The sequence below is a fragment of the Cibotium barometz genome, chromosome 48 (genome assembly GCF_041138505.1).
Source record: "Cibotium barometz isolate CiBa-2024 chromosome 48, ASM4113850v1, whole genome shotgun sequence".
Classification (NCBI taxonomy): Eukaryota; Viridiplantae; Streptophyta; class Polypodiopsida; order Cyatheales; family Cibotiaceae; genus Cibotium; species Cibotium barometz.
Genome location: NC_141093.1, coordinates 33,132,486 through 33,160,383, shown reverse-complemented (window position 1 = coordinate 33,160,383; position 27,898 = coordinate 33,132,486). Strand labels below are relative to the sequence as shown.

The 27,898-nt window shown below is 44.2% G+C and overlaps 1 protein-coding gene across 1 annotated transcript; it reads right to left on the bottom strand.

Annotated features, from left to right (window-relative positions):
* Positions 1 to 763: 763 nt before the first annotated feature.
* LOC147611094 (transmembrane protein C9orf5 protein) lies at positions 764 to 27,656 on the bottom strand. Its single transcript, XM_086785755.1, has 2 exons — positions 24,912 to 27,656; positions 764 to 1,219 (listed from the first exon to the last, which is right to left on the bottom strand). Exons 1-2 carry the CDS (start codon positions 27,066 to 27,068, stop codon positions 1,124 to 1,126), a joined length of 2,253 nt encoding a protein of 750 aa, XP_086641881.1. The 5' UTR covers positions 27,069 to 27,656; the 3' UTR covers positions 764 to 1,123.
* Between the last annotated feature and the right edge of the window lie 242 nt (positions 27,657 to 27,898).

Below are 27,898 nucleotides of genomic sequence, written 5' to 3'. Positions count from 1 at the left end.
AGCAAAGAGGACATGAAGAAGAGGGAGCAAAAGGAGGGAGAGAAGAATGAAGGGAAGTGCAAAAGGAATAAAGGGGAAGAAAGGGAGAGGAAGACTAAAGAAGAAGATGAAGAGGAGGGAGAGGGGAAAGAGGAGCAGCAAGAGACTCTTTTTCTTCTTCTTCTTCTACTTTGTGGTCTTGAGATCACGAAGAGGAAGATAACAAGTAAGAAAAAAAGAGCTTACCTAATTTTCAATTTCTTCTCCTTTAAAAATCGTCATCATTCATCATCATTGTCATCATCAACTTTTCTTCTTCATCATCATCTTTTCTTCTTCTTCTTCTTCATCATCATTGTCATCATCTTCTTCATCTTTGTTATCATCATCATCACCATCAACTCTTCTTCTTCCATTTTCTCTCCCCAACCCCCCCTTCTCCTCCCATTCTCTCTCCCCAACCACCCCTTCTCCTCCTCCCCTCTTCCTCTTCCTCCTCCTTTTCCTTTCCTTAATTGGAAAAATGAAGCGTGTAATAAATAAATGCAATCGTAGGCAATGATGAGCTTCAAAGGCAATCCAAGTTCAGTTAAAGAGGAATAGTAAGGGGTAAGGGTCATAATGATGCAGTCACAGGAAAAAAGTATAAAAATATTGTTCAAGTTGGATGCATTCCACAACTTAAAGGATTTATACACACTAAATCAACAGCATTAAGAGTCTATAGCACTTGCCAAGAAACAAGGTGTGACCAGCTAGCCATGCAGAAAAAGATCCGAGGGGATTTTTCTTCTATAGAACCCAAATAGATGATCATTTAGCAAAGATGATGGCCATATACAGAGCAATCTTTCACATCAAAGTTGTATCCTTACATTGGACCAGTTTAAAGAACCCAGTCCCTTGCATTATTCAAGCAATTTGCAGCACTACATACAGAGCTTATGAGCTCGTTCTTGTCGTCTTCAGATAACTTAAGAGTTTATTACAAGGCTTCTACAAAGAATTCTATATACCAGCACACACGCACACACACACACACACACAAACACCCCCCCCCCCCCCCCCCCCCGGGCGCCGCGGCCCAAAAAAAACGAAAACAGATTATCAAAAAAAGAAAAAGAAAAATTATGCAGCATGTTTTTCAGTATCTCCTCTTGGCAGTAGTCAAAACGAACTCTGAGTATAAATTCTTTAAAGATATTGCAACTGTCATGAGCAATGGCCCCATGATCGCTCCCTGTGCATGAACACCAAGAGCCAAATGTATGCAGTTGGTCAACTCTCTCTCTCTCTCTCTCTCTCTCTCTCTCTCTCTCTCCCACACACACATTCATAATAAAAACTTTAGAATTGAGGATGACACTGTTGAGATGGGAAAAGATTTGACTTACTAGGAAGTAGCATTTTATCATTCGCAGCATAGTAAGAGAGGGAATGCTTTCAGACACACTTTCAGCAAGTGCAACCAAATGCATGCTCTTTTTTCAGTCACTAGTAAGACCAGCAACAATGTATGAGGCACCTTTTCAGGCAGTATACCTCACCCCTTTTGAATAGAGCCAAGAAGGGAGACTACAAGTCATGATGATCTGACGTGCAGTAAACCCCCACATCATTCTAGCAAGTTTGCAGCCTGTCATGCGCCCCCTTCATACAGATGACTCATTTCAGTTCGTCAGATACATATTGAGGATGTCCCCTAGGAAGCATGCCAAAGGGCGGAAAACACCTATCATGGCTTGCTTTCACATTATCTATGCACCTGACCTGCTCATGTCCCAAGGAGGGTGACTTTCCGTGAGTGCTCTCTCGATGCAATATAATGGCGTGACCCATAAACCACTTCAGGTGAATGAGCAGAGTTTGCAGAAAAATATTCAGAAGCGTGAATTGAGCCTGAGATGCTCCCATCTAAAGTGGCCATGTACCAGAGTCACTCACAATAACTGGAATGGCTGTTATTCAGATGCAAGCTTACTTAGGAATACACGTCACATGCACTGAGGATCTCAATGAGGCAGCTTAGGGTCTCTTTACACATGCTCCACATCGAGACAAGAAGACAGGTAGGTGTCACATGGGAGAACCGCGAGCTATGGATATGCCCAATGTGAGACATGCATGAGGTAAAGACGGAGCAGCATGCCATCAATGCCTAGTGTACTTTGAGATTCGAGAGAGACTCCGTTGCTCATCCCGAGAGGGATTTGGTGCTCTCTTGAGTATGAGGATCAAAGACGTGTGGCCCTATACTTACAAGAGATACAAGAGACAGAGATATAAAATCATGAGGCATACCAAGGGAGCAGAGGATCAGGTCAAGTGAGAGCCAAAGAAACAAATGAGGAGGATGATAGAGTAACCACAAGCACAGGTCAGTATCACTGTGACAGTACGGAGTTTGTGTGATATCACAGATGCAAGGGAGACACATTAATCCTTATTGGCCAAACATACAGCTTGTACCTGAGATGCTGAGTTCTCCCTTTCTTTTAGCTGGGCAGTTTATCTCACTAAATATTTCAGCTACTACGTGGATACATTGTAACATTGTCATACTCATGAATGTTTTGTTTTTTAAGTTAGAATAATTTCATGACAGTTACTTCATGGATGTATTGTAGCACCTTTGGTCATACACCCTTTGTATTGTAGCACCTTTGGTCATACACCCTTTGGTCTTTTGTAAACATTAATATAACGTCCTTTCTTTCTTTCTCCTTCCTAGAGAAGATTGTCAAACGACTATGTAACCCTATCAGCCTCTAATGGATGATAGATTCATCGTCTTACAGGAGACTCATGATCCTAGGCAGTTGGTTCAAAACTCATGTAAAACCAAGTGAGACGTACGGTACACGACTCATACCAGTTTTAACATTTGGTACCTTAGAAACCTTTCATCTCTCTCTCTCTCTCTCTCTCTCTCTCTTACACACACACACACACACACACGTGCATACATACTGCATACATACATACATACAAACATATATAGATACACACACATACATACATATGGTACCTTAGAAACCTTGCACTTTTTTCACACACACACACACACACACACACACGTGCACATATACTGCATACATACATAGAATATGCACATGCTGAATATATATGTGCCACCATGTATTATTCTTGGTCTCATGGGCCAATTTGGTCCCCCAAAGATTTAAATACAGCTCTCTCTGTGACACACCTGCAAATTATCAGGGCCCCCACACTGGGCAGCCGTGTGGCTGGTTGGGCAGCATACAGGGCAGGGACAGCACATGGGCAAACGTGCAGCATACAGGGGTGGTGGGCAGTATCAACACATGCAAAAACCTTTTTGGAGCAAGTTGTGGAACATGCTGACTGTGGCAAACTGACCAGCCAGGTGACTCCCCCCCCCCCCCAACACCAGAAGGGACCACAGGATCATACTCAAGCCAATTTACACATTTTCCAGAGTGCAGTTTAGCTGAGAGCCAAAGAGACCAATGAGGAGGAGGATGATATACCGCGAAGTCAGAGCGCGGTTAGAGCAATCACAATCACAGGTCAGTCTCACTGTGCCAGTGCATAGTTTGTATGAGATCACAGATGTGACGGAGACACATTGATCCCTATTGCCTAACATAGAGCTTGTACCTGAGATGCTGAGTCCTCTGTTTCTTTTAGCTGGGCAGTACATGTTTCAGGAGGACCAAGCATAGGCACCAAATAGGCAGAAAGAAGAGGGGGCTTTTCTTTTTCTTTTTTCTTTTTTTTTTCTTTTTTTGGGTGGGTTTGGGGGGGGGGGGGGGGGGGGGGGCAGGGGCGGGGGGCGCTGATCTGTGCATAGAGGTACTGGCAGATACAGGGTTGATGTGGCAATTCTCAGGAGTCTTATGTTTCCTTTTAATTCTTTCATTGGCAAGAATATGTGGGGTTTTGTTAAACCAAAGCTGGTGGTCCATATTACATAAGTGGAGATTCACCGATTGCTTGACATTTTTTTGCACCACCTAGGTCTAGGGTACAGTCAGCATCAGAGTTTATGTGCAAGTCCCGCACAAATCAAATGTAACCCACTTGCAAGCTGTAATGATGTACAAGTGTCCCAGGCATTTATAGAACCTTGGTTGGGTGTCTAAAACACTAGTCGAGTCATTTAGAAAAGTCAATGTCTACCTGTGCGAAAGCCTCTTCCGTCCAAGGTGACTAGAAAGTTAACAGGATGATCGAATTGATGGGATCATGGGCAGGGCTGAGACAGCCAATTGGCACTACCCATTTAAAATAGGAAAAAGGCATTTATTGAAATATATGTCCAAAAACCCCAGTTGGCCTGTAGAGGCTAACAGCAAAGGCAAGCAGTAGAAGCATAAATGCAAGCAAGGGAGGACAAAAGGAGCATAAGCGATTTTCAGCCATCCGTGTTGATGAAGAAAATGCAGATCATCAGCGGATTTCTGGTCGCCTATTTGCAGGAGTGGAACTCCTCAGCCCGGGCAGTCAAATCGTCACAAGGAAAGAAGGATAATTTCTGGATGATGCCATCCAATTTATGATGAGATCGTGGCGAAGAAACATCCAAAAACCCTCTTCGATAGACCAAGTAGGATCCCAGCGTAAATGAAAGTTTAAGCATGGGAAGACTTCCCACACTCCAGCAGAGACCCAAAGTCAATCAACAATTATGGGAGACCCCAATTTGAAGAAATCAAAGAAAGCAGAGCAAACACTTAGTACATTAAGAAGAGTTAGTGATTCCCTTGTGGTCAACAAGGGCACATGAGGACGAACTGCCCACAGTCCAAAGGCAAGTCAGAGTCAAAGGGAGCCCATGCGATCAAGGATAAAGGTAAAATTACTTCCATAGACACTATTTTTTTAGAGTTCTTGCAAGGGTCATAGCTTTAACATGAAAGTTTTCACTCCCATAGACCATACGTCAATCGTGGGGAAAATTGTACACTTTCTTTTTTACACTAGGAGTACTCACAACTTCGTGAATGCCAAGCTTGTGCGTGGGTTGGGAGTGAGACGCAACCAAGTGATCACCAGTATCGTGTCGACATGCCATCGAGCACACAGATTTTGACTATACAGAGCTACTCAGAGCCATTAGATATCATGATTATGAATCTAGATCACAGTCACATGGGACGTGAAATGGGGACGGGGAACGGGGACGGAAAAGATTGAGAATGGCCATTCCCTGTGACTATAGAGTGACATGGGACAGGAATGGGAACGGGAAGATACTGCCATCCCCAACATTCCCGAGTCTAAAAATGCCCATTCCCTGTGCCTATGATCTAGATAGAGTAGATGTTACTATAGGTAAAGAGTGGTTTCATAACCACGATGTACAGATAGATTGGAAGGGCCATAAGTTAATTTTTGTCATGGGCCGTGTCCAGTTTGCCTATAGGGTGATTTTGATTCCATCCACTACTCTCGTAAACTCACTTGCACTTTGAAATATAGTGAAGAATTCTATTTTTGAAGTGTTTCAATGTGTTCTAGATACCATGTCATCTGATGCTAATTGAGAGGTTAATTCAATTAGTCTTGAAGTATGAGAGAGACACACTTTAGAGAACATTACCTCATAAGATTGATTTAGTTGCCTTGAGTAGAACTGGGAAGGTAAACTCTAAGAGCTTCACCGAGATTAGGGCTAACCTTTATGACTCTTAGAGAGGGCTATGTGAGACCGACAATCATTTTGATCGGTAGTGGCAGGAGGTCCAGGCACGAAGCCCCATAGATTTAAACCAAGACTCAGGAGTCATGCCATCTGTGAGTGTGGCAGGTGGTCAGTTCCTTATCCGGAATGGATTGTGGTTCCGGAATGAGAAGGTTTGTGTAACCGGATAACGTTGAGATTAGGAAAAGGATCCTCTAAGAATGTCATGACGCTCCTGCAAAGGTCATCCAAGGGTACAACGAACATATAATTTGGTACAACGGATGTTTTAGAAGCCTAAGATGAAAGCATGCACATCTACTATTACGCACTGGTTGTCCTTCACTTGTGCAAGAAGCTGATGCACAGGAGAAGATGTTCTTACTACTCCACAACTTGTCTTCTGCTGATCCACAATCAAGCCCTTGTTGCCCTACTTCTAAGCTTGTAGACTATGGCTTATGGATCCATATTGAAGGGTCTAATCCCTCCTTTTATACCCTACAAGTGGGGAAGTCGTAATCAAGTCAGTTTCCCCTTTCTTACCTACATAATAATGTCCAAAAAGTCATATTTGGCTTCCCAACTGTGCCTAAAAGGTGTCACATCCATGGGTGCATGTTCCGGACATTTCTGGGTGTCTACGGGGTTGCAAAATCAGGTCCAAACCTGTCCCTAAATCTGCACATATACCTGCTAGAGCAAGGATAATCATGTCCATGAGAATTGAAATCAACTGATGCACATGAAATCTCCTATGAGTAAAGAAAATGATGTGCAAGAGGGAGGAAGAAAGGAGAAGGTGGGGTGGTGCATATATGTTGCTAAAGGTACTGCACAAACCCATCAAACCACAAGGTGTCATTAACCTCTTAGACATACTTTGTTTCTGCTCACATGGATTTCAATAGCAGTTATATTGTGAAAAGAACAGCAACAGATTTTAGTACACAAGCAGCAGATTGTGAAGATCTTGAAAAGGTCCTTGCTGTATCAAAAATTGCAGCTGATTTTCCAAAGCCGTTGCTGTTCCCAGCATCAAAGGATCATGTATCATATCCAACTAGAAGACTTGAAGACATGCTTGATCAAGGTAGAGCATCAAGGATGACTTACTCCCCACACTTTCCTTATAAGGAAGAGGGAATGTCGCGTGCACCGTTCACAAACAAGCATGCATGTGGCAATACTACTTGGAAACTAAGAGAGATTAGCATCATGTTGGCATGTTACACCGGCCTGCATGAATGACAAGCTTGGAATGGAAGGGGCATGTTTCAGCATGGACAAGAGTGCACTGTGCAGGTTTTGGCAGGTTTTGGGCCTGTTTTACTGTCCATGGACGGCCCCAAATCCACTCACCACATACTTGAGGCCCAACCAAGGGAATTGGGCATGTGAAAAAGGCCAACTCGGGAGAAACCCCATAATTTTGGCTATTACAAGCCTATAGTCCGATCAACTGCATGGAAGTAAAGGTGTAACGCAAGGACGCGTGAAAGTGACAAAATTGATGAACTACTTGTAACAAACCCACTTAATCAACATCACAAATAATGAAAGAAAGTAGGATTCAAAGAAAAGAGAAACGAGACCTCATTGAGAGGGGAATAGGCCCCTCCCCCTTTGCAAGAATTTATTGAATCAAACCACGAGCACAAAGTGCCTGAACCTTTACAATAGTTGAGAAGTGTCTTTTTTCAAATGAAGAGGGAGTGCTCCAATTTATAGGTTTGAGGCTACAATGCCTAGAATGGAAAGAGTGCGCTCCAAATGACAAGTGGCTACTTTAATTGACAAGTGTTAGCTAAATTAACAAGTGTAAGGTGAAATGACAAGTGTATGGACACTCGTCTCATTCTAGATGCCACATGTCCTATTCTAGATACCACATGTCTTAATTTAAGAGGTAACTCTTAATCCTAGCGAAAATCCAGAGGTTTTGACATGAACGGAATTTCCATCAGAGCCTGTCAAAAATAACAACTCTCCTAGATTCTAGGAGTTGGAAGCTTTAGGTCCAAGAAGACTTTGTTGTAAATTTTCACCTGCTCATGATTTATTCAAATGATTTGAGCATCTAGTTTCGCCTTTGAAACCACTCATCTCGGCATTTTGGTCAATTTGACCACCTAGAGTGTTGAATCCAATCATCTGGGCATCTCGTCTATGACCACCCAACTGAAAACTTTGGGCGTTCTGGCCAATGGCCACCCGTAAATAGAAATGAGCATTCTAGCTTGATTACCTACTCAAAAGATATACAAATCACAATTCATGCTCCATGAGCTATCTGGTAATTACCAACTCACATATGGAACATATACCTAGATGAATCCAAGAACATGCCCAAATTCACCTTATAAGAAAGTGCAATTTATAACCTCAATCCACAAGACAATAAACCATCAACTCCATCATGCATAATATGGACTAGATACTATGACATCGTCATCAGTGCCCAATAGTGGGTGTAAAACTTGGTATCAATATATGCTCCCACATACATACCCCCCACGCACACACACAACATACATTCATACAAAGGTCTGTGTATTGAGTTTCTGTCAGAGCTCTGGAGATACAGGGCAAACTCAGCCAAAGAATTATTACAACAAAAAGGTAGTTGATAGGATATATGCACCACTAAAGATAGAAAGAATTAACACAATATCAACTGGCTGCAACTTGGATGAAAACTTCACAATGTGAAATTTGCATGTCCGCTAAAACAGCATAAAGATATACCTAGATGAATCCAGAAACATGCCCAAATTCACCTTATAAGAAAGTGCAATTTATAACCTCATGGTAGTCATCCACAAGACAATAAACCATCAACTCCATCATGCATAGTATGGACTAGATACTATGACATCCCCACTAACGTCATCAGTGCCCAATACTGGGTGTAAAACTTGGTATCAATATATGCTCCCACACACACACACCCCAGCGCACACACAGCATACATTCATACATTCACATATGGAACAGTTTTGAGCAAGACAACGTGGATAGCAGCCCGCCGGTTTGCAACACGAAAATCGGGAGGTAGAGGATAAAATTGGCCAAACCCTTGGATGTGTAGCTTAGCAATAGGTTGAGGAATGTGTGGCTAAGAGGGTTTAGGCAATGGTACAAAGGATTGAGAGAATAGAGCACGTCAAATTTGGGCCACAAGCGGGAGAAATGGATAAGATGTGATTAGTGCTATTGAGCTATGGGAAGACTAATGAGAAGAGGGAAGATAGGTACTTCTGCTATAACTGTAGTTGGCAGCTGCGTTGGTTCTCCAGCACGCTACCCTCTTCGCCAGGTGACTTTACCAGCCAACTGTGCTCTTGGCTCCACCTCCAGCGGGCTGCCATCTCCAGCAAGTTGTGCATGTTTTACCCAACCAACAGATTGCGCCTATTTTCTGCAGGCGCCTACACCTTCTCCACTATAGCCAGGCGATTGTGCGCCTGTCTACAGCAGGCTACCAGGCGCCTCCATCTTCTCCTTGCAACCAAGCGACTGTGACAGCCAGGCGGCCGGCGACCATGCTCTGCAAACTGGCGGCTACTCCTCCATCTCCTCCTGTTGGTGGTTGTGCTCCCGCAGCCAGGAGGCTATACTTTACTCTAGGCAGCCACTTCTCCCGACATGCTGCTGTACCTTGGTGTCTCCCACTAGTAGCTGCACACAGACAGACACCATGGGTATTGGTCTTCCATCCGCCATCCACAAGTAAGTGAATTTTCAGATTTAAGTAAGGTACTTTGTGATAAATCTGATAAAGGATTCTCTCCACGGCAACACCCGTTCGGTGCCGGGTAGTCCAAGCTCTTGGAGAACCTCGGTCCAAAGGTGCTGAGATCGGGAGAGCCAGGCGTTAGTACGGGAGCGCTTGTTTGTGCGTGGTCCTGGAACACCAGTTGGGCGCTCTCCGCGGAGTCCAATGAAAGCACAGGACCGTAGAGACTGGACCACGCTGGTGGTCGTTCTGCTTCGAATATCTACTTCGAGCCTATTTGTTTGGTACTGTATTCATTTGTACATGGACATCATCTGGTTCTTGGAACCCATGGAGCATTGTATTTGTTAAATACTCCCAATAAATATATCATATATTGAGGGGGGGGGTCGGCCCGTTCCGGCCCCAATGCTGGTGTCCATCTGTCTCATTTCATTTCATTTCAATTTCAAGTTGTTATTAAGTTGTCCATTTCAAATTGTGGTATTAAGTTGTGCTATTACGCGTGTGGGTGTCCAACGGAGTCTATTCCCACTTGACGGGATCGGTTTCATTGATATCAGAGCACGGTTGTTTCCCTCTTCCTAGTGGGGAAACGAACCTGTGTACTGGACACCCCGCTTCTAGCACACTTAATACAATGGACAGCCAAGGCAACCCTTTGGAAGTGCCAAATTCGAGGGGTCCATCTAGTGCCTCTCGTGGGTCTGATGCTCTGCGAGGAAGGCACAAGCCCCTTGAAAGGGTAAATGTGAATCAAAGGAACAACTGTCTCGAGGAAAGACAGTGATGCTTGAACAAGAGCCTAATGCAATGAGGGCTGAAATGAAACATATGAGAAAACTTTTGCAGGCACAAGAGCAAGAGTTAAAATTTTTGCATGAAGCTCCCCATGTGCAAAGTGCCATTGAAGCTAGGAAGGCTGATGCAATGGTAGATGTAACTTTTGAGTCCATGGCACGGGAAGTGGGCAAGAAGCCAAGGGAGTTGGCACTTGCCTACCTCCTCCGCAAAGGTGATATCAAAGAGGGGAATGACAGAGAGCTGAAATTCAGAAATCCACCTCGCTTGAAGCATGGAGATTCCGCATCTCAAAGGCTGAAGTCTGGTGACAGTCACCTCTCGACATGCATCTTCTCCACAAGGCACAAAACCTGACAGATATATGTATGCTAGTGCTCACGGAGGGCATGAAGGTCACATGCATTCAAGACATGTATCCCATGGTAAGGGTGACAGGTCTGCTTCTAGAAGAGTTTTGCCCACTAAATTGTCTCATGGAGAGACATTGCTTTATGCAGAAAAGTCACATGCATCTGAGTTTCAAGTTCGTGGAGCACATGCCACCGTGCCTCATGAAACTGGTGGATCACTGAAAAGATCACCAAGGATCCCATTTGCACCTGGAAGGAATTTAAGGATAGATTCTATGCTCAGCTTTTGCCACCAAATGCGGAGCAAACTCTCACCCAAAAGTGGGACAGGCTGGAGCAAAGAGATAATGAAAGCGTGCAACAGTATGTCAACAAGTTCTGGAAAGTGTTGCTGGAAGTAACTCCCTTTATGCAAATCACTGAGGATGATAGAAAGAGGAAGTTTCGCTCTGGACTGCAACCAGCATATCGTTCGAGCATTGAATTGCACCCGAAACATACTTTGCAACAACTCACAGCTTCTGCTCTTGCTACGGAGCAATTGATACTCAAGATTAAACAAGATCAAGGAGGTTCAAAGGGGAAAGACAAGGCTGTCCCAAATCTGCAAAAGGATGGACAGCCACCTAAAAAGAACTTCCGGGAGACTCACAAGGGTGGTAAAGCTGAAAATACCACATCTAAAGATCAAGCCCAAGGAAGAATAAATTCGGCTTAACCCCGGAGCAAAGAGAGCAATATGCCAAGGATGGAAAATGCTTTTCTTGTGGTAGCAAAGACCACATGTTTCGACAATGCCCTGACCGCAAACCTAAGCACGAGGACAAGCAGACCAAGGCTAATGTACATGCAGTTCCTGATGTGCAAGGAAATACAAGTCATGATGCAAAAGAGCGTATGGTATGCAAGGCTTGGGGACAAATCAAGGATCAGCCCGCCTTATTCATGTTTGATGACTGTGCAACCGATAACTTCATCTCTATGCAAACGGCAGCTGCATTGGGTATTGAGGTTGAGAACATGGGACCTCAAATTGAAGCCGAAGCTGCATTTGTTGGCAAAGAGGTGCAGGTTACCCCATTGATAGGGAAGTTGCGCATACACATCCAGGGCTACCTTGATAATGAACATTTCCTAGTTACTCCACTAAATGGATGTGATGTATTGTTGGGCAAGCCGTGGCACCATAGGCTTGAGCCCCGCAAAGACTACAAGTCCAATATGATTTCTTTTATGCATAAAGGCTACATGCATTTTATTGATGCTAGCAAAGAAGGGGATTCCATCCCACTTGAATCACACATCCAAATTAATAAAGCAATCAAAAAGAGTCTTTCTGCGTACTTGGTTTTTGTTCGTGATAGCCTTGTGCCAAATCATCAAAATGTGGATGCTATGTCTAATGATAGGCTGAATTTTCTTCATGCATTCAATGATTGTTTTGCTGATACTTTGCCAGGAGAATTACCTCCCCAAAGGCCCGAAGATCACCGCATAGATCTTGTGCCAAGTAGTTCTCCACCCAACAAACCTGCATACCGAGTGAGTGCTGCACAACAAGAAGAGATCATGAAGCAGGTAAATGAGCTTTTAGATAAAGGTTTGGTTCAGCCCAGTTCCTCACCTTATTGCTCTCCTGTACTTCTTGTTCAAAAGAAGGACGGATCATTCCGCATGTGTGTGGACTATAGAGCTTTAAACAAGCTTACCATCAAGAACAGATTCCCAATTCCGCGTATTGATGATATTTTGGATAAGCTTGATGGTTCGGCTTGTTTCAGCCGCCTTGATTTGAAGAGTGGTTATCACCAAATACGAGTGGTTCCACAAGATGTCCATAAAACTGCATTCAGGACAGCCTTTGGACTATATGAATTTTTGGTAATGCCTTTTGGTCTCACCAATGCTCCTGCTACGTTTAATCGTATGATGGATAGGATATTCCGACCCCATCGCAAATTTACAGGAGTATTCTTTGATGATATCTTGGTTTTCTCCAAGAATGAGCAAGAACACAGAACTCATTTGGTCACAGTGTTTGAAGAGTTGCACAAGCATAAACTTTTCATTAATGCCAAGAAAAGTGAGTTCTTCCTTTCACAGATTCATTATCTGGGTCATATTGTATCCAAAGATGGAGTAACAATGGATCCTACAAAGATAGAGACCATTTGGAATTGGCCCGAATTGCAAAACGTACATCAAGTACATAGTTTTCTGGGATTATGTTCATATTATAGGCGTTTCATAAGGCATTTCGCTATGATTGCCACTCCTCTACATGATCTCACAAAGAAGAAAATCACTTTCAAATGGACTTCAAAAGAACAGGATGCTTTCTTGCAGCTCAAGCATGCTATTATATGTGGTCCAGTATTGATTGTTCCTGACTTGCACAAGTCATTCGTAGTTGAATGTGATGCTTGTGGTGATTGTATAGAAGCTGTCCTAAATCAAGAAGGGCATGCAGTTGCATGCGAAAGCCGTCGTTTGCATGATGCTGAGCTTCATATGGATATCTATGAGAAAGAGCTCTTGGCTGTAATTCATGCCTTAAAGATATGGAAACATTATCTTCTTGGGGCTGAATTTGTAGTCAAGACAGATCATCAAAGCTTGAGATATTTTCTATCTCAAACAAAGCTTTCAGAGAAGCAGATGAGAATGGCAAACTTTCTTTCCATGTTTCATTTTCAGATTGTGCATACTCCAGGAAAGAAAAATGTGGTGGCCGATGCATTATCCAGGAGGTCTTGTGTAGCTGCAGTCTCAGTGGCCTCTCATGGAGACTTATCTGCTATGCGAGAATTGTATCATTTGGATGCTGATTTTTGCCATATATGGACTGATTTGATGGCTGGTCATTCACATCCCTCTTATGTTATCAACGAGGGTTATCTTATGAAGGATAATTGCCTATGTGTGGTGAAGGATTTGCGTCCAAAGGTTATGGACGAATGTCATGCTCCACCTTATGCTGGTCATAGAGGTATTATGCCCACTACACGCATGATTCAGAGATATTTCTTTTGGCCAAGCATGCGTAAAGATATTGAGGCTTATGTACGTGCATGTATTACTTGCCAAAAGGTAAAATTTGACAGGCAAATACCTCCAGGTTTGCTTCAGCCATTGTCTATTCCCTCGCAACCTTGGGAAAGTATTACTATGGATTTTATTATGAATTTGCCTAGATCCCAGCATGGGAATGATGCTATTTGGACCATTGTGGACAGGTTTAGCAAGCAAGCTCATTTCTTGTCCATCAAGAAAACCATTAAAGCTGAACATATGGTAAAGGCTTTTCTTGCTAATATTTTCAAGCATCATGGTATGCCTAAATCCATTGTTGGGGATAGAGATTCCAGGACTACAAGCCTCTTTTGGAGGGCTTTATTTGATAATATGGGTACTAAACTTGAGTTTTCATCAGCTTCTCATCCCCAAACGGATGGCCAAAGTGAAGCTGTAAATTCAGCCGTGTTGGATTTATTGAAATGTTATGTGGCAGATCAAAAGACTGCATGGGAGAAGTATCTTCCACTTGTTGAGTTTGCCTACAACAATACAATCCATGCTTCCACGGGAAAGGCTCCGTTCGAGATTATTTATGGCAGAGTGGTATTGCCACCCATCCTTCGTACAAAGGATGAGATTTTTGCAGCTGATGAATATGTTCGTGACTTGGATGTAGCCTTTGGTCAGGTACGGACAACCATTGCAAGGTCACAAGATAAGCATAAAATGGCTGCTGACAAACATAGAAGGGACATGCAAGTCAAAGAAGGTGATTGGGTTTTGCTAAAATTTGAGAAGGCTAGGCTTTGGAAGAGGCCAGGACGAGAAGGATCCTATCCTAAGCTATCTCCTCGCTATTATGGACCCTTCAAGGTGATCAGGTGGCTCCACCTCCAGCGGGCTGCCATCTCCAGCAGATTGTGCATGTTTTACCCGACCAACAGATTGCGCCTGTTTTCTGCAGGCGCCTACACCTTCTCCACTATAGCCAGGCGACTGTGCGCCTGTCTACAGCAGGCTACCAGGCGCCTCCATCTTCTCCTTGCAACCAAGCGACTGTGACAGCCAGGCGGCCGGCGGCTATGCTCTGCAAACTGGTGGCTACTCCTCCATCTCCTCCTGTTGGTGGTTGTGCTCCCGCAGCCAAGAGGCTATACTTTACTCCAGGCAGCCGACATGCTGCTGTACCTTGGTGTCTCCCACTAGTAGCTGCACACAGACAGACACCATGGGTATTGGCCTTCCATCCACCATCCACAAGTAAGTGAATTTTCAGATTTAAGTAAGGTACTTTGTGATAAATTTGATAAAGGATTCTCTCCACGGCAACACCCGTTCGGTGCCGGGTAGTCCAAGCTCTTGGAGACCCTCGGTCCAAAGGTGCTGAGATCGGGAGAGCCAGGCGTTTCCTGATCTCAGGCGTTAGTACGGGAGCGCCTGTTTGTGCATAGTCCTGGAACACCAGTTAGGCGCTCTCCGCGGAGTCCAGTGAAAGCACAGGACCGTAGAGACTGGACCACGCTGGTGGTCGTTCTGCTTCGAATATCTACTTCGAGCCTATTTGTTTGGTACTGTATTCATTTGTACATGGACATCATCTGGTTCTTGGAACCCATGGAGCATTGTATTGTTAAATACTCCCAATAAATATATCATATATTGAGGGGAGGGTCAGCCCGTTCCGGCCCCAGTGCTGGTGTCCATCTGTCTCATTTCATTTCATTTCAATTTCAAGTTGTTATTAAGTTGTCCATTTCAAATTGTGGTATTAAGTTGTGCTATTACGCGTGTGGGTGTCCAACGGAGTCTATTCCCACTTGACGGGATCGGTTTCATTGGGTCTTGACACAACACCCAACGATCATACCTATGAGGTACGTCTACCTACGGGTTGGCAAGTATGGGATCGAAAGGTGGAGACGCTACTGATCCGGATTCAGGACTACGAAAATACTCTGGAATGTTATATTATGCATTTAGAGCATGTAGACTTGTTATTAGGGATTGAGTGGTTTAAGACTCTTCAAGTCCAGATAGATTGGTCTAGTCATACTTTTTCTTTTGAACATAGGAACACCCAGTATAGTATCTTAGGTGATTGTATACATCCCTCTTAGGGACCTCTTGTACATACAGTTGATTTTGAAAATATAATGGATTCTTCCTTGTATACTGCTTTCCATTGTGTCTTGATTCCACTTTCTTCATTTCTCATACCTACTATGGATGTTAATGAATTAAGTGTGTTTGAAAGCAAAGAATTAAAGAAGATACTTGATTTGTTTCAAGATGTATTTCCTAAGGAACTGCCATCAGGCTTACCACCTGAAAGGGCAGTAGATCATCGTATTGACCTGGTCCCTGGTGCTCACCCTGTTAGTATTCCACCTTACAGGATGAGGATGAGCCAAGCTGAGGAAGATGAGTTGGCCAAACAACTCGAAGATTATTTGAGGATGGGCCAGATACGTCCAAGTAAATCACCTTGGGGTGCACCTGTGTTACTCAGAAGAAAGAAGGACAACACCTGGCGAATGTGTATAGATTACAAGAGATTAAACACAATTAAGAACCATTATCCTCTCCCTGGATCAGATGACCTGATTGACCAGTTAGCGGAAGCGAAATATTTCACGAAGATAGATTTACGTACTGGCTATCACCAGATACGTATTCATGAAAGGCATGTCGAAAGAACCGCCTTTCGGACTAGGTATGGCCATTACAAGTTTCTCATACTACCTTTTGGGTTAACCAATGCTCCAGCCACTTTCCAGCAAATGATCAATGATCTTTTTCGTGAACATTTGGGGAAATTTGTGGTTGAGTTCCTAGATGATATTTTGATATATAGTCGTACTCTTGAGGATCACATTAGACCCCTCACGATTGTCTTAACTATTTTAAGACAGAATCAACTATATGCTAAATTAAGTAAATGTGAGTTTTTCATGACCGACATCATTTACTTGGGACACAAGATCACTAGAGATGGATTGAGCATTGATTATGACCGAGTTCAAAAGGTTCTAGCCTCGCCTATGCCGCAAACAGTGAAACAACTTCGTTCTTTTCTCGGTTTTGTTGTTTTTCTTCGAAAATCTGTGCGAGAGTACTCTCAGCTCACACTGTCGATGACCGACTTGTTGAAAGGTCGTGGACGTAAGTCGAATCAACCTATCACTTGGAATAACGATCTGGATATGGCCTTCAGACTTTTAAAAGATAAAGTCAAGGAAGCACCTATCTTAGCATTACCCGATCCTAGTCGGCCCTATGTTCTTGAAACTGATGCCAGTGACTATGCAATCGGGGTTGCTCTATTTCAAGATGGTAGACTTGTTGCTTTTGAAAGTAAAAAGCTCGACGACACTCAATTTCGTTGGCCAACTCTTGAGAAGGAGCTTTATGCTGTCATTCACGCTCTCAAGCTTTGGAGACATTATTTATATGGCTCCAAGTTTGTGGTATTGATTGATCATCAGTCAATCAAGTATGTGTGTGATGCAGATGATTTGAGAGAGGAAGGAAAGCTCGATGGACTGAATTAATGCAAGATTTTGATTTTGAGATTCGTTATCGAAAGGGGTCCATGAATAGTGTCGCAGATACGCTTAGTCGAATTAGAGAGGTGAATACTTTGTCGTTCACCGAGATTTCTACTGACTTATTTCAGTCATTGAGAGGGCTTTGCAAGACTGATAGTTATTTTGGTCCATATTGGCAGAAGATCCAGGACGGGAGCTCATTGATTGACCAAGACTCAATGACTGAGCAGCCTACCATTCAGGCTGCAGGACGTCAGTAGATGATTCGAAATGGTTTACTATTCCGTAATGACAAAATTTGTGTACCACAGATCCCGGACATCAGGTCCAAGATTCTTAAGGAGTGTCATGACGCCTCTTCTGCTGGACACCCTGGGGTACACAGGACATTATCGTTAGTGAAGCACACTTTTTATTGGCCGAAGATGAAAGGATATGTGGGACAGTTTACAAGTGATTTTTGGAGACTCGTTTTTGAGAAGTTGGAAACAACTTCGAATTTGAGTTCCTCCGATCATCCTCAATCTGATAGCCAGACTGAAAGAGTGAATCAGATTTTGGAGGATATGCTTCGAGCATATGTATCCAAAAGACAGAGTTTATGAGAGGATTATCTTCCTATGTTAGAATTTGCATATAACAGTACTAAGCATACGAGTACAGGTTTTAGTCCTTTCATGCTTATGTATGGTTTTCAACCTCTCGGGACTTTAGCATGATGCAACACGTAATTTTTTGCAAGATATGCAAGAAATGTTACAAGTTGCGAAGGAATCTATTAGAAGTGCTCAAGACCAAGACAGATTTTATTCTAATAGACATCATTCACCCAGAGAGTTCTCTGAAGGAACGATGGTGTATTTGCGAGTTCCGAAAGATTCGGAGACTTTACGGACAGATCGATCTCCAAAATTATCCCCTAGATATTGTGGACCCTTTCGTATTACACGACGGATTGGTTCAGTCGCATATGAATTGGATTTGCCTTCTCATGTGAAAGTCCATCCCATATTTCATGTCAGTAGACTTAAGGAAGTACTGGGTGGAACAGACCAGTTAGTTACTCCTCAAGAAATCATAGATGTCGAGGATATGACATTTGTTCCACACGAACCTGAAAAGATTCTTGGATTTCGTGAAAGACGATTGCGTAATACACTTATCACGCAATATAACATCAAGTGGAAGGATCATGTTGAGGAGGAAGCTACATGGAAGACATTGACTACTCTTCATAGGGATTACCCTAGCTTTTTAGTGAGCTCAGGAGTGAGCTCAGGAGTGAGCTCTTAGAGGAAGGGAAGTATGTCATGTGCACAGTGTGTATCTACCGTGTGCTACACGCACACAAGACTAGCTTCGAGGTTTGGGGAAGCTTGGAGCTAGGCAGGCTGATTGGCGAGCTGAGTTAGGGATAGACTAACGGGCGGGCACCCAAGTGTGGACACCCGATGACCGGCCAAGAGCCTATAAAAGGATGGCCAAGGTTAATCATTAGTTCATAGAGTCTCGTGTGTCTTTGTGAGAGCTCTATGGTCAAGAGCCTGGATCTAGTGCAGACGTGCACCTGCTTTATGCAACCAAGGCCGGCAACAGTCTCAAGGCCCACGAGAGTAGCTTCGTGGCGGTATGGGACGTCACGAGGTAGAGATTGGTCGGTACATCCATCTAGTTAGCTCAGCTCGTGGCTCGGTGGGGACAACCAAGACTTGTGGGCTTGCCCACGGCTGTCGAGGTTGGGAGGTGAGTCAAGCCTGCACCCCCTTCACGTTTGTTTGGTTTGTTTGCAGGTTTTGAGTCTTATACCACGAGCGTTCTACGAGGAGATCCTATGGGGATTTGACATTTATCATGGTATCACTCGCTTAGGTGACCGGCACCTCAAGGCGGCGGTGGTGTATGTTAGAACTGTGCATCTCAATGTTCTGGGGCTTTACCATTTATCTGGGTATTTTATTGTATTTCTCCTATTTATTTGTCCTAATGAGCAGTCGGCCAGCCCTAGAGGTAGTCGGCCAGCTCACTCATGCACTATATAAGGAGTTCCCCATTATTCACTCATTCATCCAATTCCCTTGCACATAGTTCAACACTCAGTTGCTGGCCATTGCCATTGTAAAGCTTTACTGCTGTTATAAAAGGTGATCTTGTCCAACTCTCTCTATCTCCTTTGCACTCTCTCATATGTTTACTGTTTATGCTTCCGCATGTGCTATCTCCTTCATGGTATCATACGCTTAGGTCCAGGCTGCTCCAAAATTTGCAAATCTGCCCACCTTGTTGTGCGTTTTGCTTCCATCACTTCTCCCGCTGCAGATCAGTCCATACAGTAGCTGCGTTCTTGCCGCGTTTCTGTCCAGCCCTCTTCTAGTTGCTGTCAACCAACCCTACAGACTGTGTTTTGCTCTTCAGAGGCAGATTTTGAAGTGTTTTGGCTGCGTTTTCTACTACAGTATCTGTTGGTGGTGCGTTTCTTGCTCGTGGTGCTCCCAGACAAGTGGCCCTACATTGTCTTCTTCCTCCACGAGTCCCTGCCCTTCCAGTAGGAGGCTCCCGGTGGATCTTGGACTGTTTTGCTGCTGTCCCGCCTCCTCCTCTCTACGGTTTGAGAAGGGGCTGATTGTTCCTGGTGCCTCGCTTCGTTGGAAAGCACTTGAGAGAAGTGTTCGAGAGCTGAGATTTGTTCTTTGCTACTGAGGATATGGCTCCCCCTTGTACGAACAAAGATGACAAGTTGAAAGGACCCAACTACGCTCATTGGAAGCTTCAGATGCGGGTCTGGTTCATCCACAAGGGTTTGTGCGACATTGTTCAGGGCACTGAAAGGAAGACCGAGCGTCCTCAAAACTCTCAGCGATGGACTCAAGATCAAGAGGATGAATTTGCTGTGGAATTACAAGACTGGGAGAATCGGGACTCGAAGGCGCATTCTGTGCTTGTGCAGACCATCACTGACAGTGCAAACTCTCACCAATGCTCATCAGGTATGGTCAAAATTGGAGGATCTCTTTGCACGAGATTCATCAATGAGGACAGTTACCTTGTAGGGGCAGCTCTACGGCTTGTTATTTCCTGAAGGCAATTCCATACAGTCTTTTCTCATGAAGACCAAGGGTATCCATGACCAATTACTGGCTATGGGTGCTGCTTTGTCCTCTTCTCAACTGGCTGCTCTTATCCTCACCAAGCTTCCTCCGGACTATGACGTTATTTCTCAATCTCTGCGGTGCCAAGTCACTTCCACTCATTTGGAATTCGATGATCTTAGCTCCCTACTGTTGGAGGAGGAGTCCGTTCTCATCTCACAGGGTAAGTTGAAGGTGTCAGTCAACAATTCTGACTAGGCACTTTCCTCAGTTCAAAAGAAAGGTCGGAGTCGCTGTTTCTCTTGCAGGAAAAGAGGACATCTGTCCAAGGATTGTTTGTCCAAGAAGAAGGACAAGACCAAGGGCAAGGCTTCATCTCAGAGAAAAGGCAAAGACACGACACAAGATAGTGATACAGATTCTAGTACCACTTCTAGGCTCAGGAGACCCCAGATGGTGTGCTTCTCTAGTACACATGCAGTTTCCCCCCATGGGAGAGGGGGCTGATTACAACTCCACCTACTGGTGCATGGGGACCGTGATTTGGAGTTCCAAGCATCTGGCAGAACATGGTTATCTTTGGTACATCAAAGATTATGAACTGGATCTGTTCCAACTTCCAAGTTCCTTGTTCAAGGCTTTTGGGACATGATGTGTTCCGTCTGTTGGGGATTATGGGCGCAGTATGTCCAGCAGCTCATCATCTATTCTTGGAGTTCACTGCAAACTTATGTAAGAATTCGTGGCCAAGCAAAGTTCCTTGCTGTTCGTGGTAGCATCTTGTTTCGAGGAAACAAGTTGGTGGATGCTCTCTCCGAGGTGATTCCCGTATTCGCGGTGCTGGAGGGTCCATGGTTGCATCTTCATCAACTTATCTTCTTCCGACTCTAGCACACTATGAGCTGCACAGGGGGTGTTAGAATTGTGCATCTCACTGTTCTGTAGCTTTACCATTTATCTGGGTATTTTATTGTATTTCTCCTATTTATTTGTCCTATGAGCAGTCAGCCAGCTCACTCATGCACTATATAAGGAGTTCCCCATTATTCACTCATTCATCCAATTCCCTTGCACATAGTTCACCACTCAGTTGCTAGCCATTGCCATTGTAAAGCTTCACTGCTATTATAAAAGGTGATCTTGTCCAACTCTCTCTATCTCCTTTGCACTCTCTCATATGTTTACTGTTTATGCTTCCGCATGTGCTATCTCCTTCCGTGTAGAGGTGTGCTATTGCCGTGGATATGGGTTCCCTCTTGGAGGAGATATCTATCCTTGTTTCTCAAGAGCAGGTAAGGTTCCCTCCTAGTGGACAGGATTAAGCACTTGCTACAGTGCAACAAACAGGACGGTGCCACTGCTACTCTTCTAGAAAGCAGGTTCATTTGGCCAAGGATTGCAAGACCAAAGGTACAACCCAAGCCAGGACCACGTTTTCAAAGATAGGCAATGATCATATACAAGAGGATGACTCTAATACTTCTAGTCTCGCCAAGGCTGCACAAGCTAGGGAGGACTTGGATAGTCAACTTCTATAGTTATACAAATAGTTCTCTCCCATGTGCTTCCGGGGCCAGAGGAGGCTTGTGGGAAGGAGAGGTGGCTGTAAGTAGCTCCATTTCTGGTGCATGGGATCCATGAGTCGAAGTTCCAAGGATTAAAAATATTTAGCAAGACAAGTTCATTTTTTGGAGCTATGGAATGGATGTATTCCATGTCTATTGGTTGATGTAGCAAAGATTATGGACTGGATGAGTTCCAAGTTCATTGTTCGAGGTTTTCTGAGACGTGATGTATTCATCGTCCACTGTTGGGGGATAATGGGCGCGGTATGTCCAGCAACTCATCATTCTATACTTGGAGTTCACTGCACACTCGTGTGGGAATTTGGAGCCAAGCAGATTTCTTTGTTGTTCAGGGTGGCATTTTGTTTTGAAGAGACAGGTTGGCAGGTGCATCTTCCATAGTGTACTCAATATCCAGCCGGTACTAGGATATCCATGGTCGCATCTTCTTCATCAGTTTTGAGTCGGATCTTGGTCTTGTATTAGGTTGGACATTTATCTCATGTATTTATGCTAGTCGTGAGGATTTCCTAGTCGTGGGAGTTAACCGTTATTTGCTATAGATCGCCCAGCTTCACCTTTCCTTATATAAAGGCCTCATCTCCTCCCACTTGTCATCCAACAATTCAGTCATTCATAGGCACTAGTTCTACAACATCTGTTGGTTGATATTACCATTGTAAAAGCCTCTTGCTGCATAACATGATGTTCATTGTCTAATGTCTCTCTCTCTCCTTTGCTCTCCCTCTCTCCTATGTTTTTCTTCCGCATTGAGCAACTTTATCAATTCTTCCATAACCTTCTATGCTAAAAATATCCCAACTCATAAAGAATTTGACAAAGGGGCTGTAGTAACTCTTGATCCTAGCGAAAATCCGGATGTTTTGACACGAACAGAATTTCCATAAGTCTATCAAAAATAGCAACTCTCTTAGATTCTAGGAGTTGCATGCTTCAGGTCCAAGAAGGATTCGTTGTAAAGATTCACCTATTCATGTTTTGTTCAAATGATTTGAGCATCTGGTTTCGCCTTCAAAACCACTCATCACTCATTCGGGCGTTCTGGTCAATTTGACCACCCGAGTGCTAAATCTAGTCATCTGGGCATCTGGTCTAGGACCACCCAACTAAAAACTTTGGGCATTCTCGCCAATGGCCACCCGTAAATAGAAATGAGCATTCTAGCTAAATTAGCTACTCAAAAGATATACAAATCACAATTCATGCTCCATGAGCTATCTGGTAATTACCACCTCGCATATGGAACAGTTTTGAGCAAGACAATGATCAATTTGAAGAACAAAATAGGAGGTTGAAATTTTCTTTAAGGACCCATTCTTCATTTCAGCCTTCAGGCCCTCTTGAGCAGAAATTAGCAGCAAAGTCAGCCTAATAACTCAGAAATACAGCAACAAATCTCTAGGCTCAATCTTGCAAAGGTAGTTGTAGTTTGGCAGAGGAGAAACTTTGTTTGTAGCTCTATTCCGGACCTAAATTGTACAGAGAGCACATGGAGGCAAATTTTGTTCATATTTCAGCCGTTGATTTGTACTTTCTAATTCTCATATCAATAGAGCAAACAGTTCACAAGGGAAAGGAAGGTGAGGGAAGAGGGCAGGGGGGAGGGGGGAGGGGGAAGAAGTTGTGGGCGGTGTGGGGGAGGGGGGGGTTGGCCATTGGTACGCAGTGCTGGTGTTTGTTTGTGGGGTGAATCTTCCTCAATTTTAAGTGTTTTCATTAATGTTTAAAACAGTCCTCATTCAGAAACACTTTCAGCACCTTATCTGATAATCCTCCCCACCCCTTCAAAAATAAGACGGAAAGACCACGTGCATCATCCAAAAACAGCAGATGCATGTATCATTGACTACTGAAGAACACCGGTGTTAGGGTTTAGGAGAGAGTGCTGGCCATTGTTGAGCCCTGTTTATTAAAGGGAGAAAGGCCCTGACAGCAAAAGGGGTTAAATATGCACGTTAAATAGCATTGGGCATACCTATAAAAGGATTCCATAACCATGCATGTAAATAGCATTGGTGCACACCTATAAAAGGATTCCATAAGAAGAGTGGTAGACCAATAGCAAGAGGAACAACACCTCAACAGCAGAGATGGAGACAAATCAGCAAGGGGCAAAAGACAGGATCAGTAAAATGGAGGATTCACCGCCCCTTTTTCCCTTAAATAGGCCATTAGCCTCCCCATTTTGGCTATCAAACCATCAGCAGCCAGAAGACTGCCAGATTAAGCCCATAACTTACCAAAAAAGAAGCACATTCCAGCAACATGAAAGGGGGAAATCAATCGTTTCTACAGTTATGGCCTGAATAGCACTGCAAGCGCATGATGAGGCAACTGTTGTTTCAGGCCGCCTTGTAATCTTGTCCACTCTCATATGTTTGGATAAATTGCTCACTATTTCTCAGTTCTCTGCCTTGTTGTCTAAGGATTCTATGCCTATATTTCAGTCATTTGCAAAGCATTTCTGCTACAGCATCTGACAAAACCAGTTGCAGAAATAGCTCCTAGTAGCAGCAGCGGTTATAAGCTGTTGATCACCCAATTTAGTGTTCAGTGATCACTTAAGCTTAGCCCAACCTTGGAGAACCTTCCAATGGAAATGCCTGGCACACCTTATTATATGTTCAGGACACAATCTAGTGTTGAGTGATCACATAAGCTTAGCCCAACCTTGGAGAACCTTCCAATGCAGGTAAGGTGGCCAGCCCTTCATATTGTTGCACGGCAACCCGTGTCCAAATGCATTTGCATGCCATTGTTGTGAATAGTTCTCACAGCTATAGCACAACTGCTGGCAACAACACAGTGTCTTTATCTTCGTGAACCTAGTTTTGTCCATCCCATTAACAGGTTCCTCTCCAGACTTATGCTTGACAAACATATGGTGGAACAATGTCAAACCCAAGAAATTGTAAAAATCTTGCAGTTGGCCACAAATTAGCGATACAAAATAGCCTACACCCTTGCTGGGTCCATCTGCACACCATTAACACAAGTGAAACACCGAGAAAGGTGACCTTGACAGCATGGAACTATAAAACAATTGGCATGAGCCAATCGGCACCACCTCTTTATCACACAATACTTCATGCTTCATTACAACTGTAGAAAAGGGAAAGGATAGGGAGCTAACCTCTATGGCAGATGAAAAGAGAGCCATGCCTCCTGCAATACTCAACCCTGTCAGGTATGCATTATGGCCAGGAATACCACTCTGAATGGCACCAACTCCATAGTCCATAAGTCCTATGTGCGTGGCCATAAGAAGAATTGCTTGAATGTACCTCCCCTCTATAGCCAACTGAGCACCAGCAGGAATGGATGACCACCACGTCGGGATAATTGGAAGTAATGCACTGAAGAATGCCAATAGGGTTGACATATACAGGAAGTGGATTTTCAGAACACGGAAGAGAAGCCATGTAAAACTGGCCTGGAAAAAGGCTGCCTTCACTGTGGCCAGCAACACACTGCTTACAGCATGATCCAGAACAACTGCACATCTGGTCCTGGTAGAGTCAGACAAAGGAAGCATACCCAGCACCTGCTCCATTACACCTCCAGACTTGGAAGCAATTAAATAATGGAGTACAGAAAAGAAGACAAAAGCATCAGCACAGAAACCTATCAGTTCAGGAGCCCCTGAGAGGACGGTGCTGGCAGTTGCAATAAACAGGCGTGTAAGAGCAGAAACAAGTTTTGAGCTATTTGCAAATACATGCTTCCCAACATCTAGCCATCTCTCTGCTGCTTGCTTTGCCTTGTCCAACAGTTCCTCCCTAGGAATATTGAAATGCTCAAGTATAAGAAGGGCACCCTGTTGAAGCTCCGAATACACACCTTTAAAATCATATTCTCGACATCTTTCCATAATGCTATGCATTCTGTCCAAAACTGGGGTTGATGACTCAGTTCTAGCTGTCAGGTTTCCTCTCCACTGTCCCTGTGCAAGCCCTATAAGGTACTGTTTGCCCACATCTGCCAGCTCTGTCATCTGATATTTTGCTGCAAAAACATCAATTTGGCTAGATACAGTATCATAAGCCTTGCCTGCATAAGTGTCAATAAGCTCAGGAACTCTATTGTCCTCGATCCATTGCTTTAATCCTACCTTCTCTACATAATTACTCCTCTCTACATGAGTTTTCAAAGCAACCACTACACCCTTGCCTTCCAGACCTATTTTGTAAGAGAACAGGACCAGCCCAGACAAAGACCCAACAATCATCAACACCATAAGAAAGATTGCAACCAGATGGTGCAAATTATTCAGAAAAGCACCAGTGATCCGTACCCCTAATAGTTTGTATGTTTTTGTGACTGGTAAGAGAATCCATCCAAGCCAACTTCTGGCATGTTCCCATCTTTGGCTAGGCTCAGCAGAGAGTAAAGACCGCTTAGTCTCCATTTCCAGATCCTCAATTTCCGGCACAAGACCAAGAAAAACCCCTAAGGAGTACAAAGTGATCACCACAAAGGGTATAAATGCTAAGGCAATTGGGCCCATGTATTCATATGCAAGTGTCATAACTGCAAAGGAGACCAACCACTCCATAAGAGTGTTAAACTTAACAGTCCTCCCTTGTTGTGATCGCCGCTTTCCAATGAGATGTAGGAAAGCAAGCCGAGCATCCAGTGTGGTAACTATTAAAGCTCTGCAGAAGGCAAAAGGAATTGCTAAGACTGTTCCAAGAAGACCCTGCTTCAGGGATGTCTCCCAAAAGGCTACAATGGTTCCATGGATAGCTCTCAAGGGCATTGAGCAGAGTACTGCCCATTGAATGGGCTTCCGATAGCATTCCAAGAGCTTCCAAACCCCATACAATACAATGACCAAAAATATAAGGACAGCATGCGCCATTGCTATGTAGACTGCAAGTTGAAAATTCTGTTGGTTGGAGTCGGTAGGCTCTTTGGAGAGCTCATTAGAATGGAATGGGCCAGACGCTTGATCACTCACATTGACAGCAGGATCATCATGGACAGAGTGAATGTTGTTAGAAGCCGTTTCTCCAATCATGGTTGTGGAGGAGCGATCAAAGGAGACCTTCCCGCTGGTGAGAAAGCGCCCGTTTTCTTCCTTGCTGGGGAGAGGAGGTTTCTTCGCGTCTCTTTTGAGACGAGAGTTGGCTTCAAGTGACTTGGAGACATAGCCAAGAGCCGGAGAGGAGCGACTTGCTGTCAAGCTTGATGGAACAAGGGGAACCAAAGGGCTGGAAGCGCTCTCGAACATCTCTTTCCATGGTATGGGGCTTGAACTTCGGCTCTGATCTGTGTCACTCCAGCTCATGGTGGGCAGGTTCAAGAGGACCCAACACAGTATGTAGCCTCCAAAGGATCCAACACAGTATACTCAAATTGAAGAGGACTCAACACAGGATGTGGCTTTCAAAGCATCCAACACACTTTGTGCATCCCACAGGACCCGACACAGATCCAATTAAGTAATCCTAAATTCAGAGGGACCCAAAACACTACACTCAATTTCAAGGAGACCAGTCCAAGCGATTGGGCACTTGTAAACACTAATGGACAGGCGTTGTAAGGTATGTGAGGTTCTGGGCGGCACATGAAACAGAAAACCACAACAGGTCGTACAATTTCGAGTGGACCCAATTCGAATCACCTAAGTGGGTGCTTATTAGAGCCTGAAGGCCGATTGCCCATTCGAGCAAGACGTAGGACCCATAACCGTACACGTTGAGGCCGTGCAGAGAGGCGCACCTGGAAGCGTGAAAAAACAACAGTTTCTGCAGACGAATCTGCGACTGCTATGCCGAGAAAGATGGACTTCTTTGCTGAAAAGGATGATGAAGCGAATTGGATGAATGGGAGCAATTATCAGGACACAAAAAGCATCGTGACGTCCCGTGGTCCAGACTCCACATCAAAGGATTTGGGTCCCAAAGCACTTACAATCATGCTCTTGCAGGAACGGGCCCGCCCTCTGCAATTTTTTCACTTTCCTTTGCCGAAGGTTCTTCTCACTTTCCAGCTGTGAACCCGCCATGGCCTCTTTGCCCTCCCTTAGGTCCGCCTCTTAACGAAGACCTTTGATGAGCTTCTGCGAGAGAAAATTGTAGACTGACGCCTTTTTCCTCGCCATGTTTCAGTCGGCGC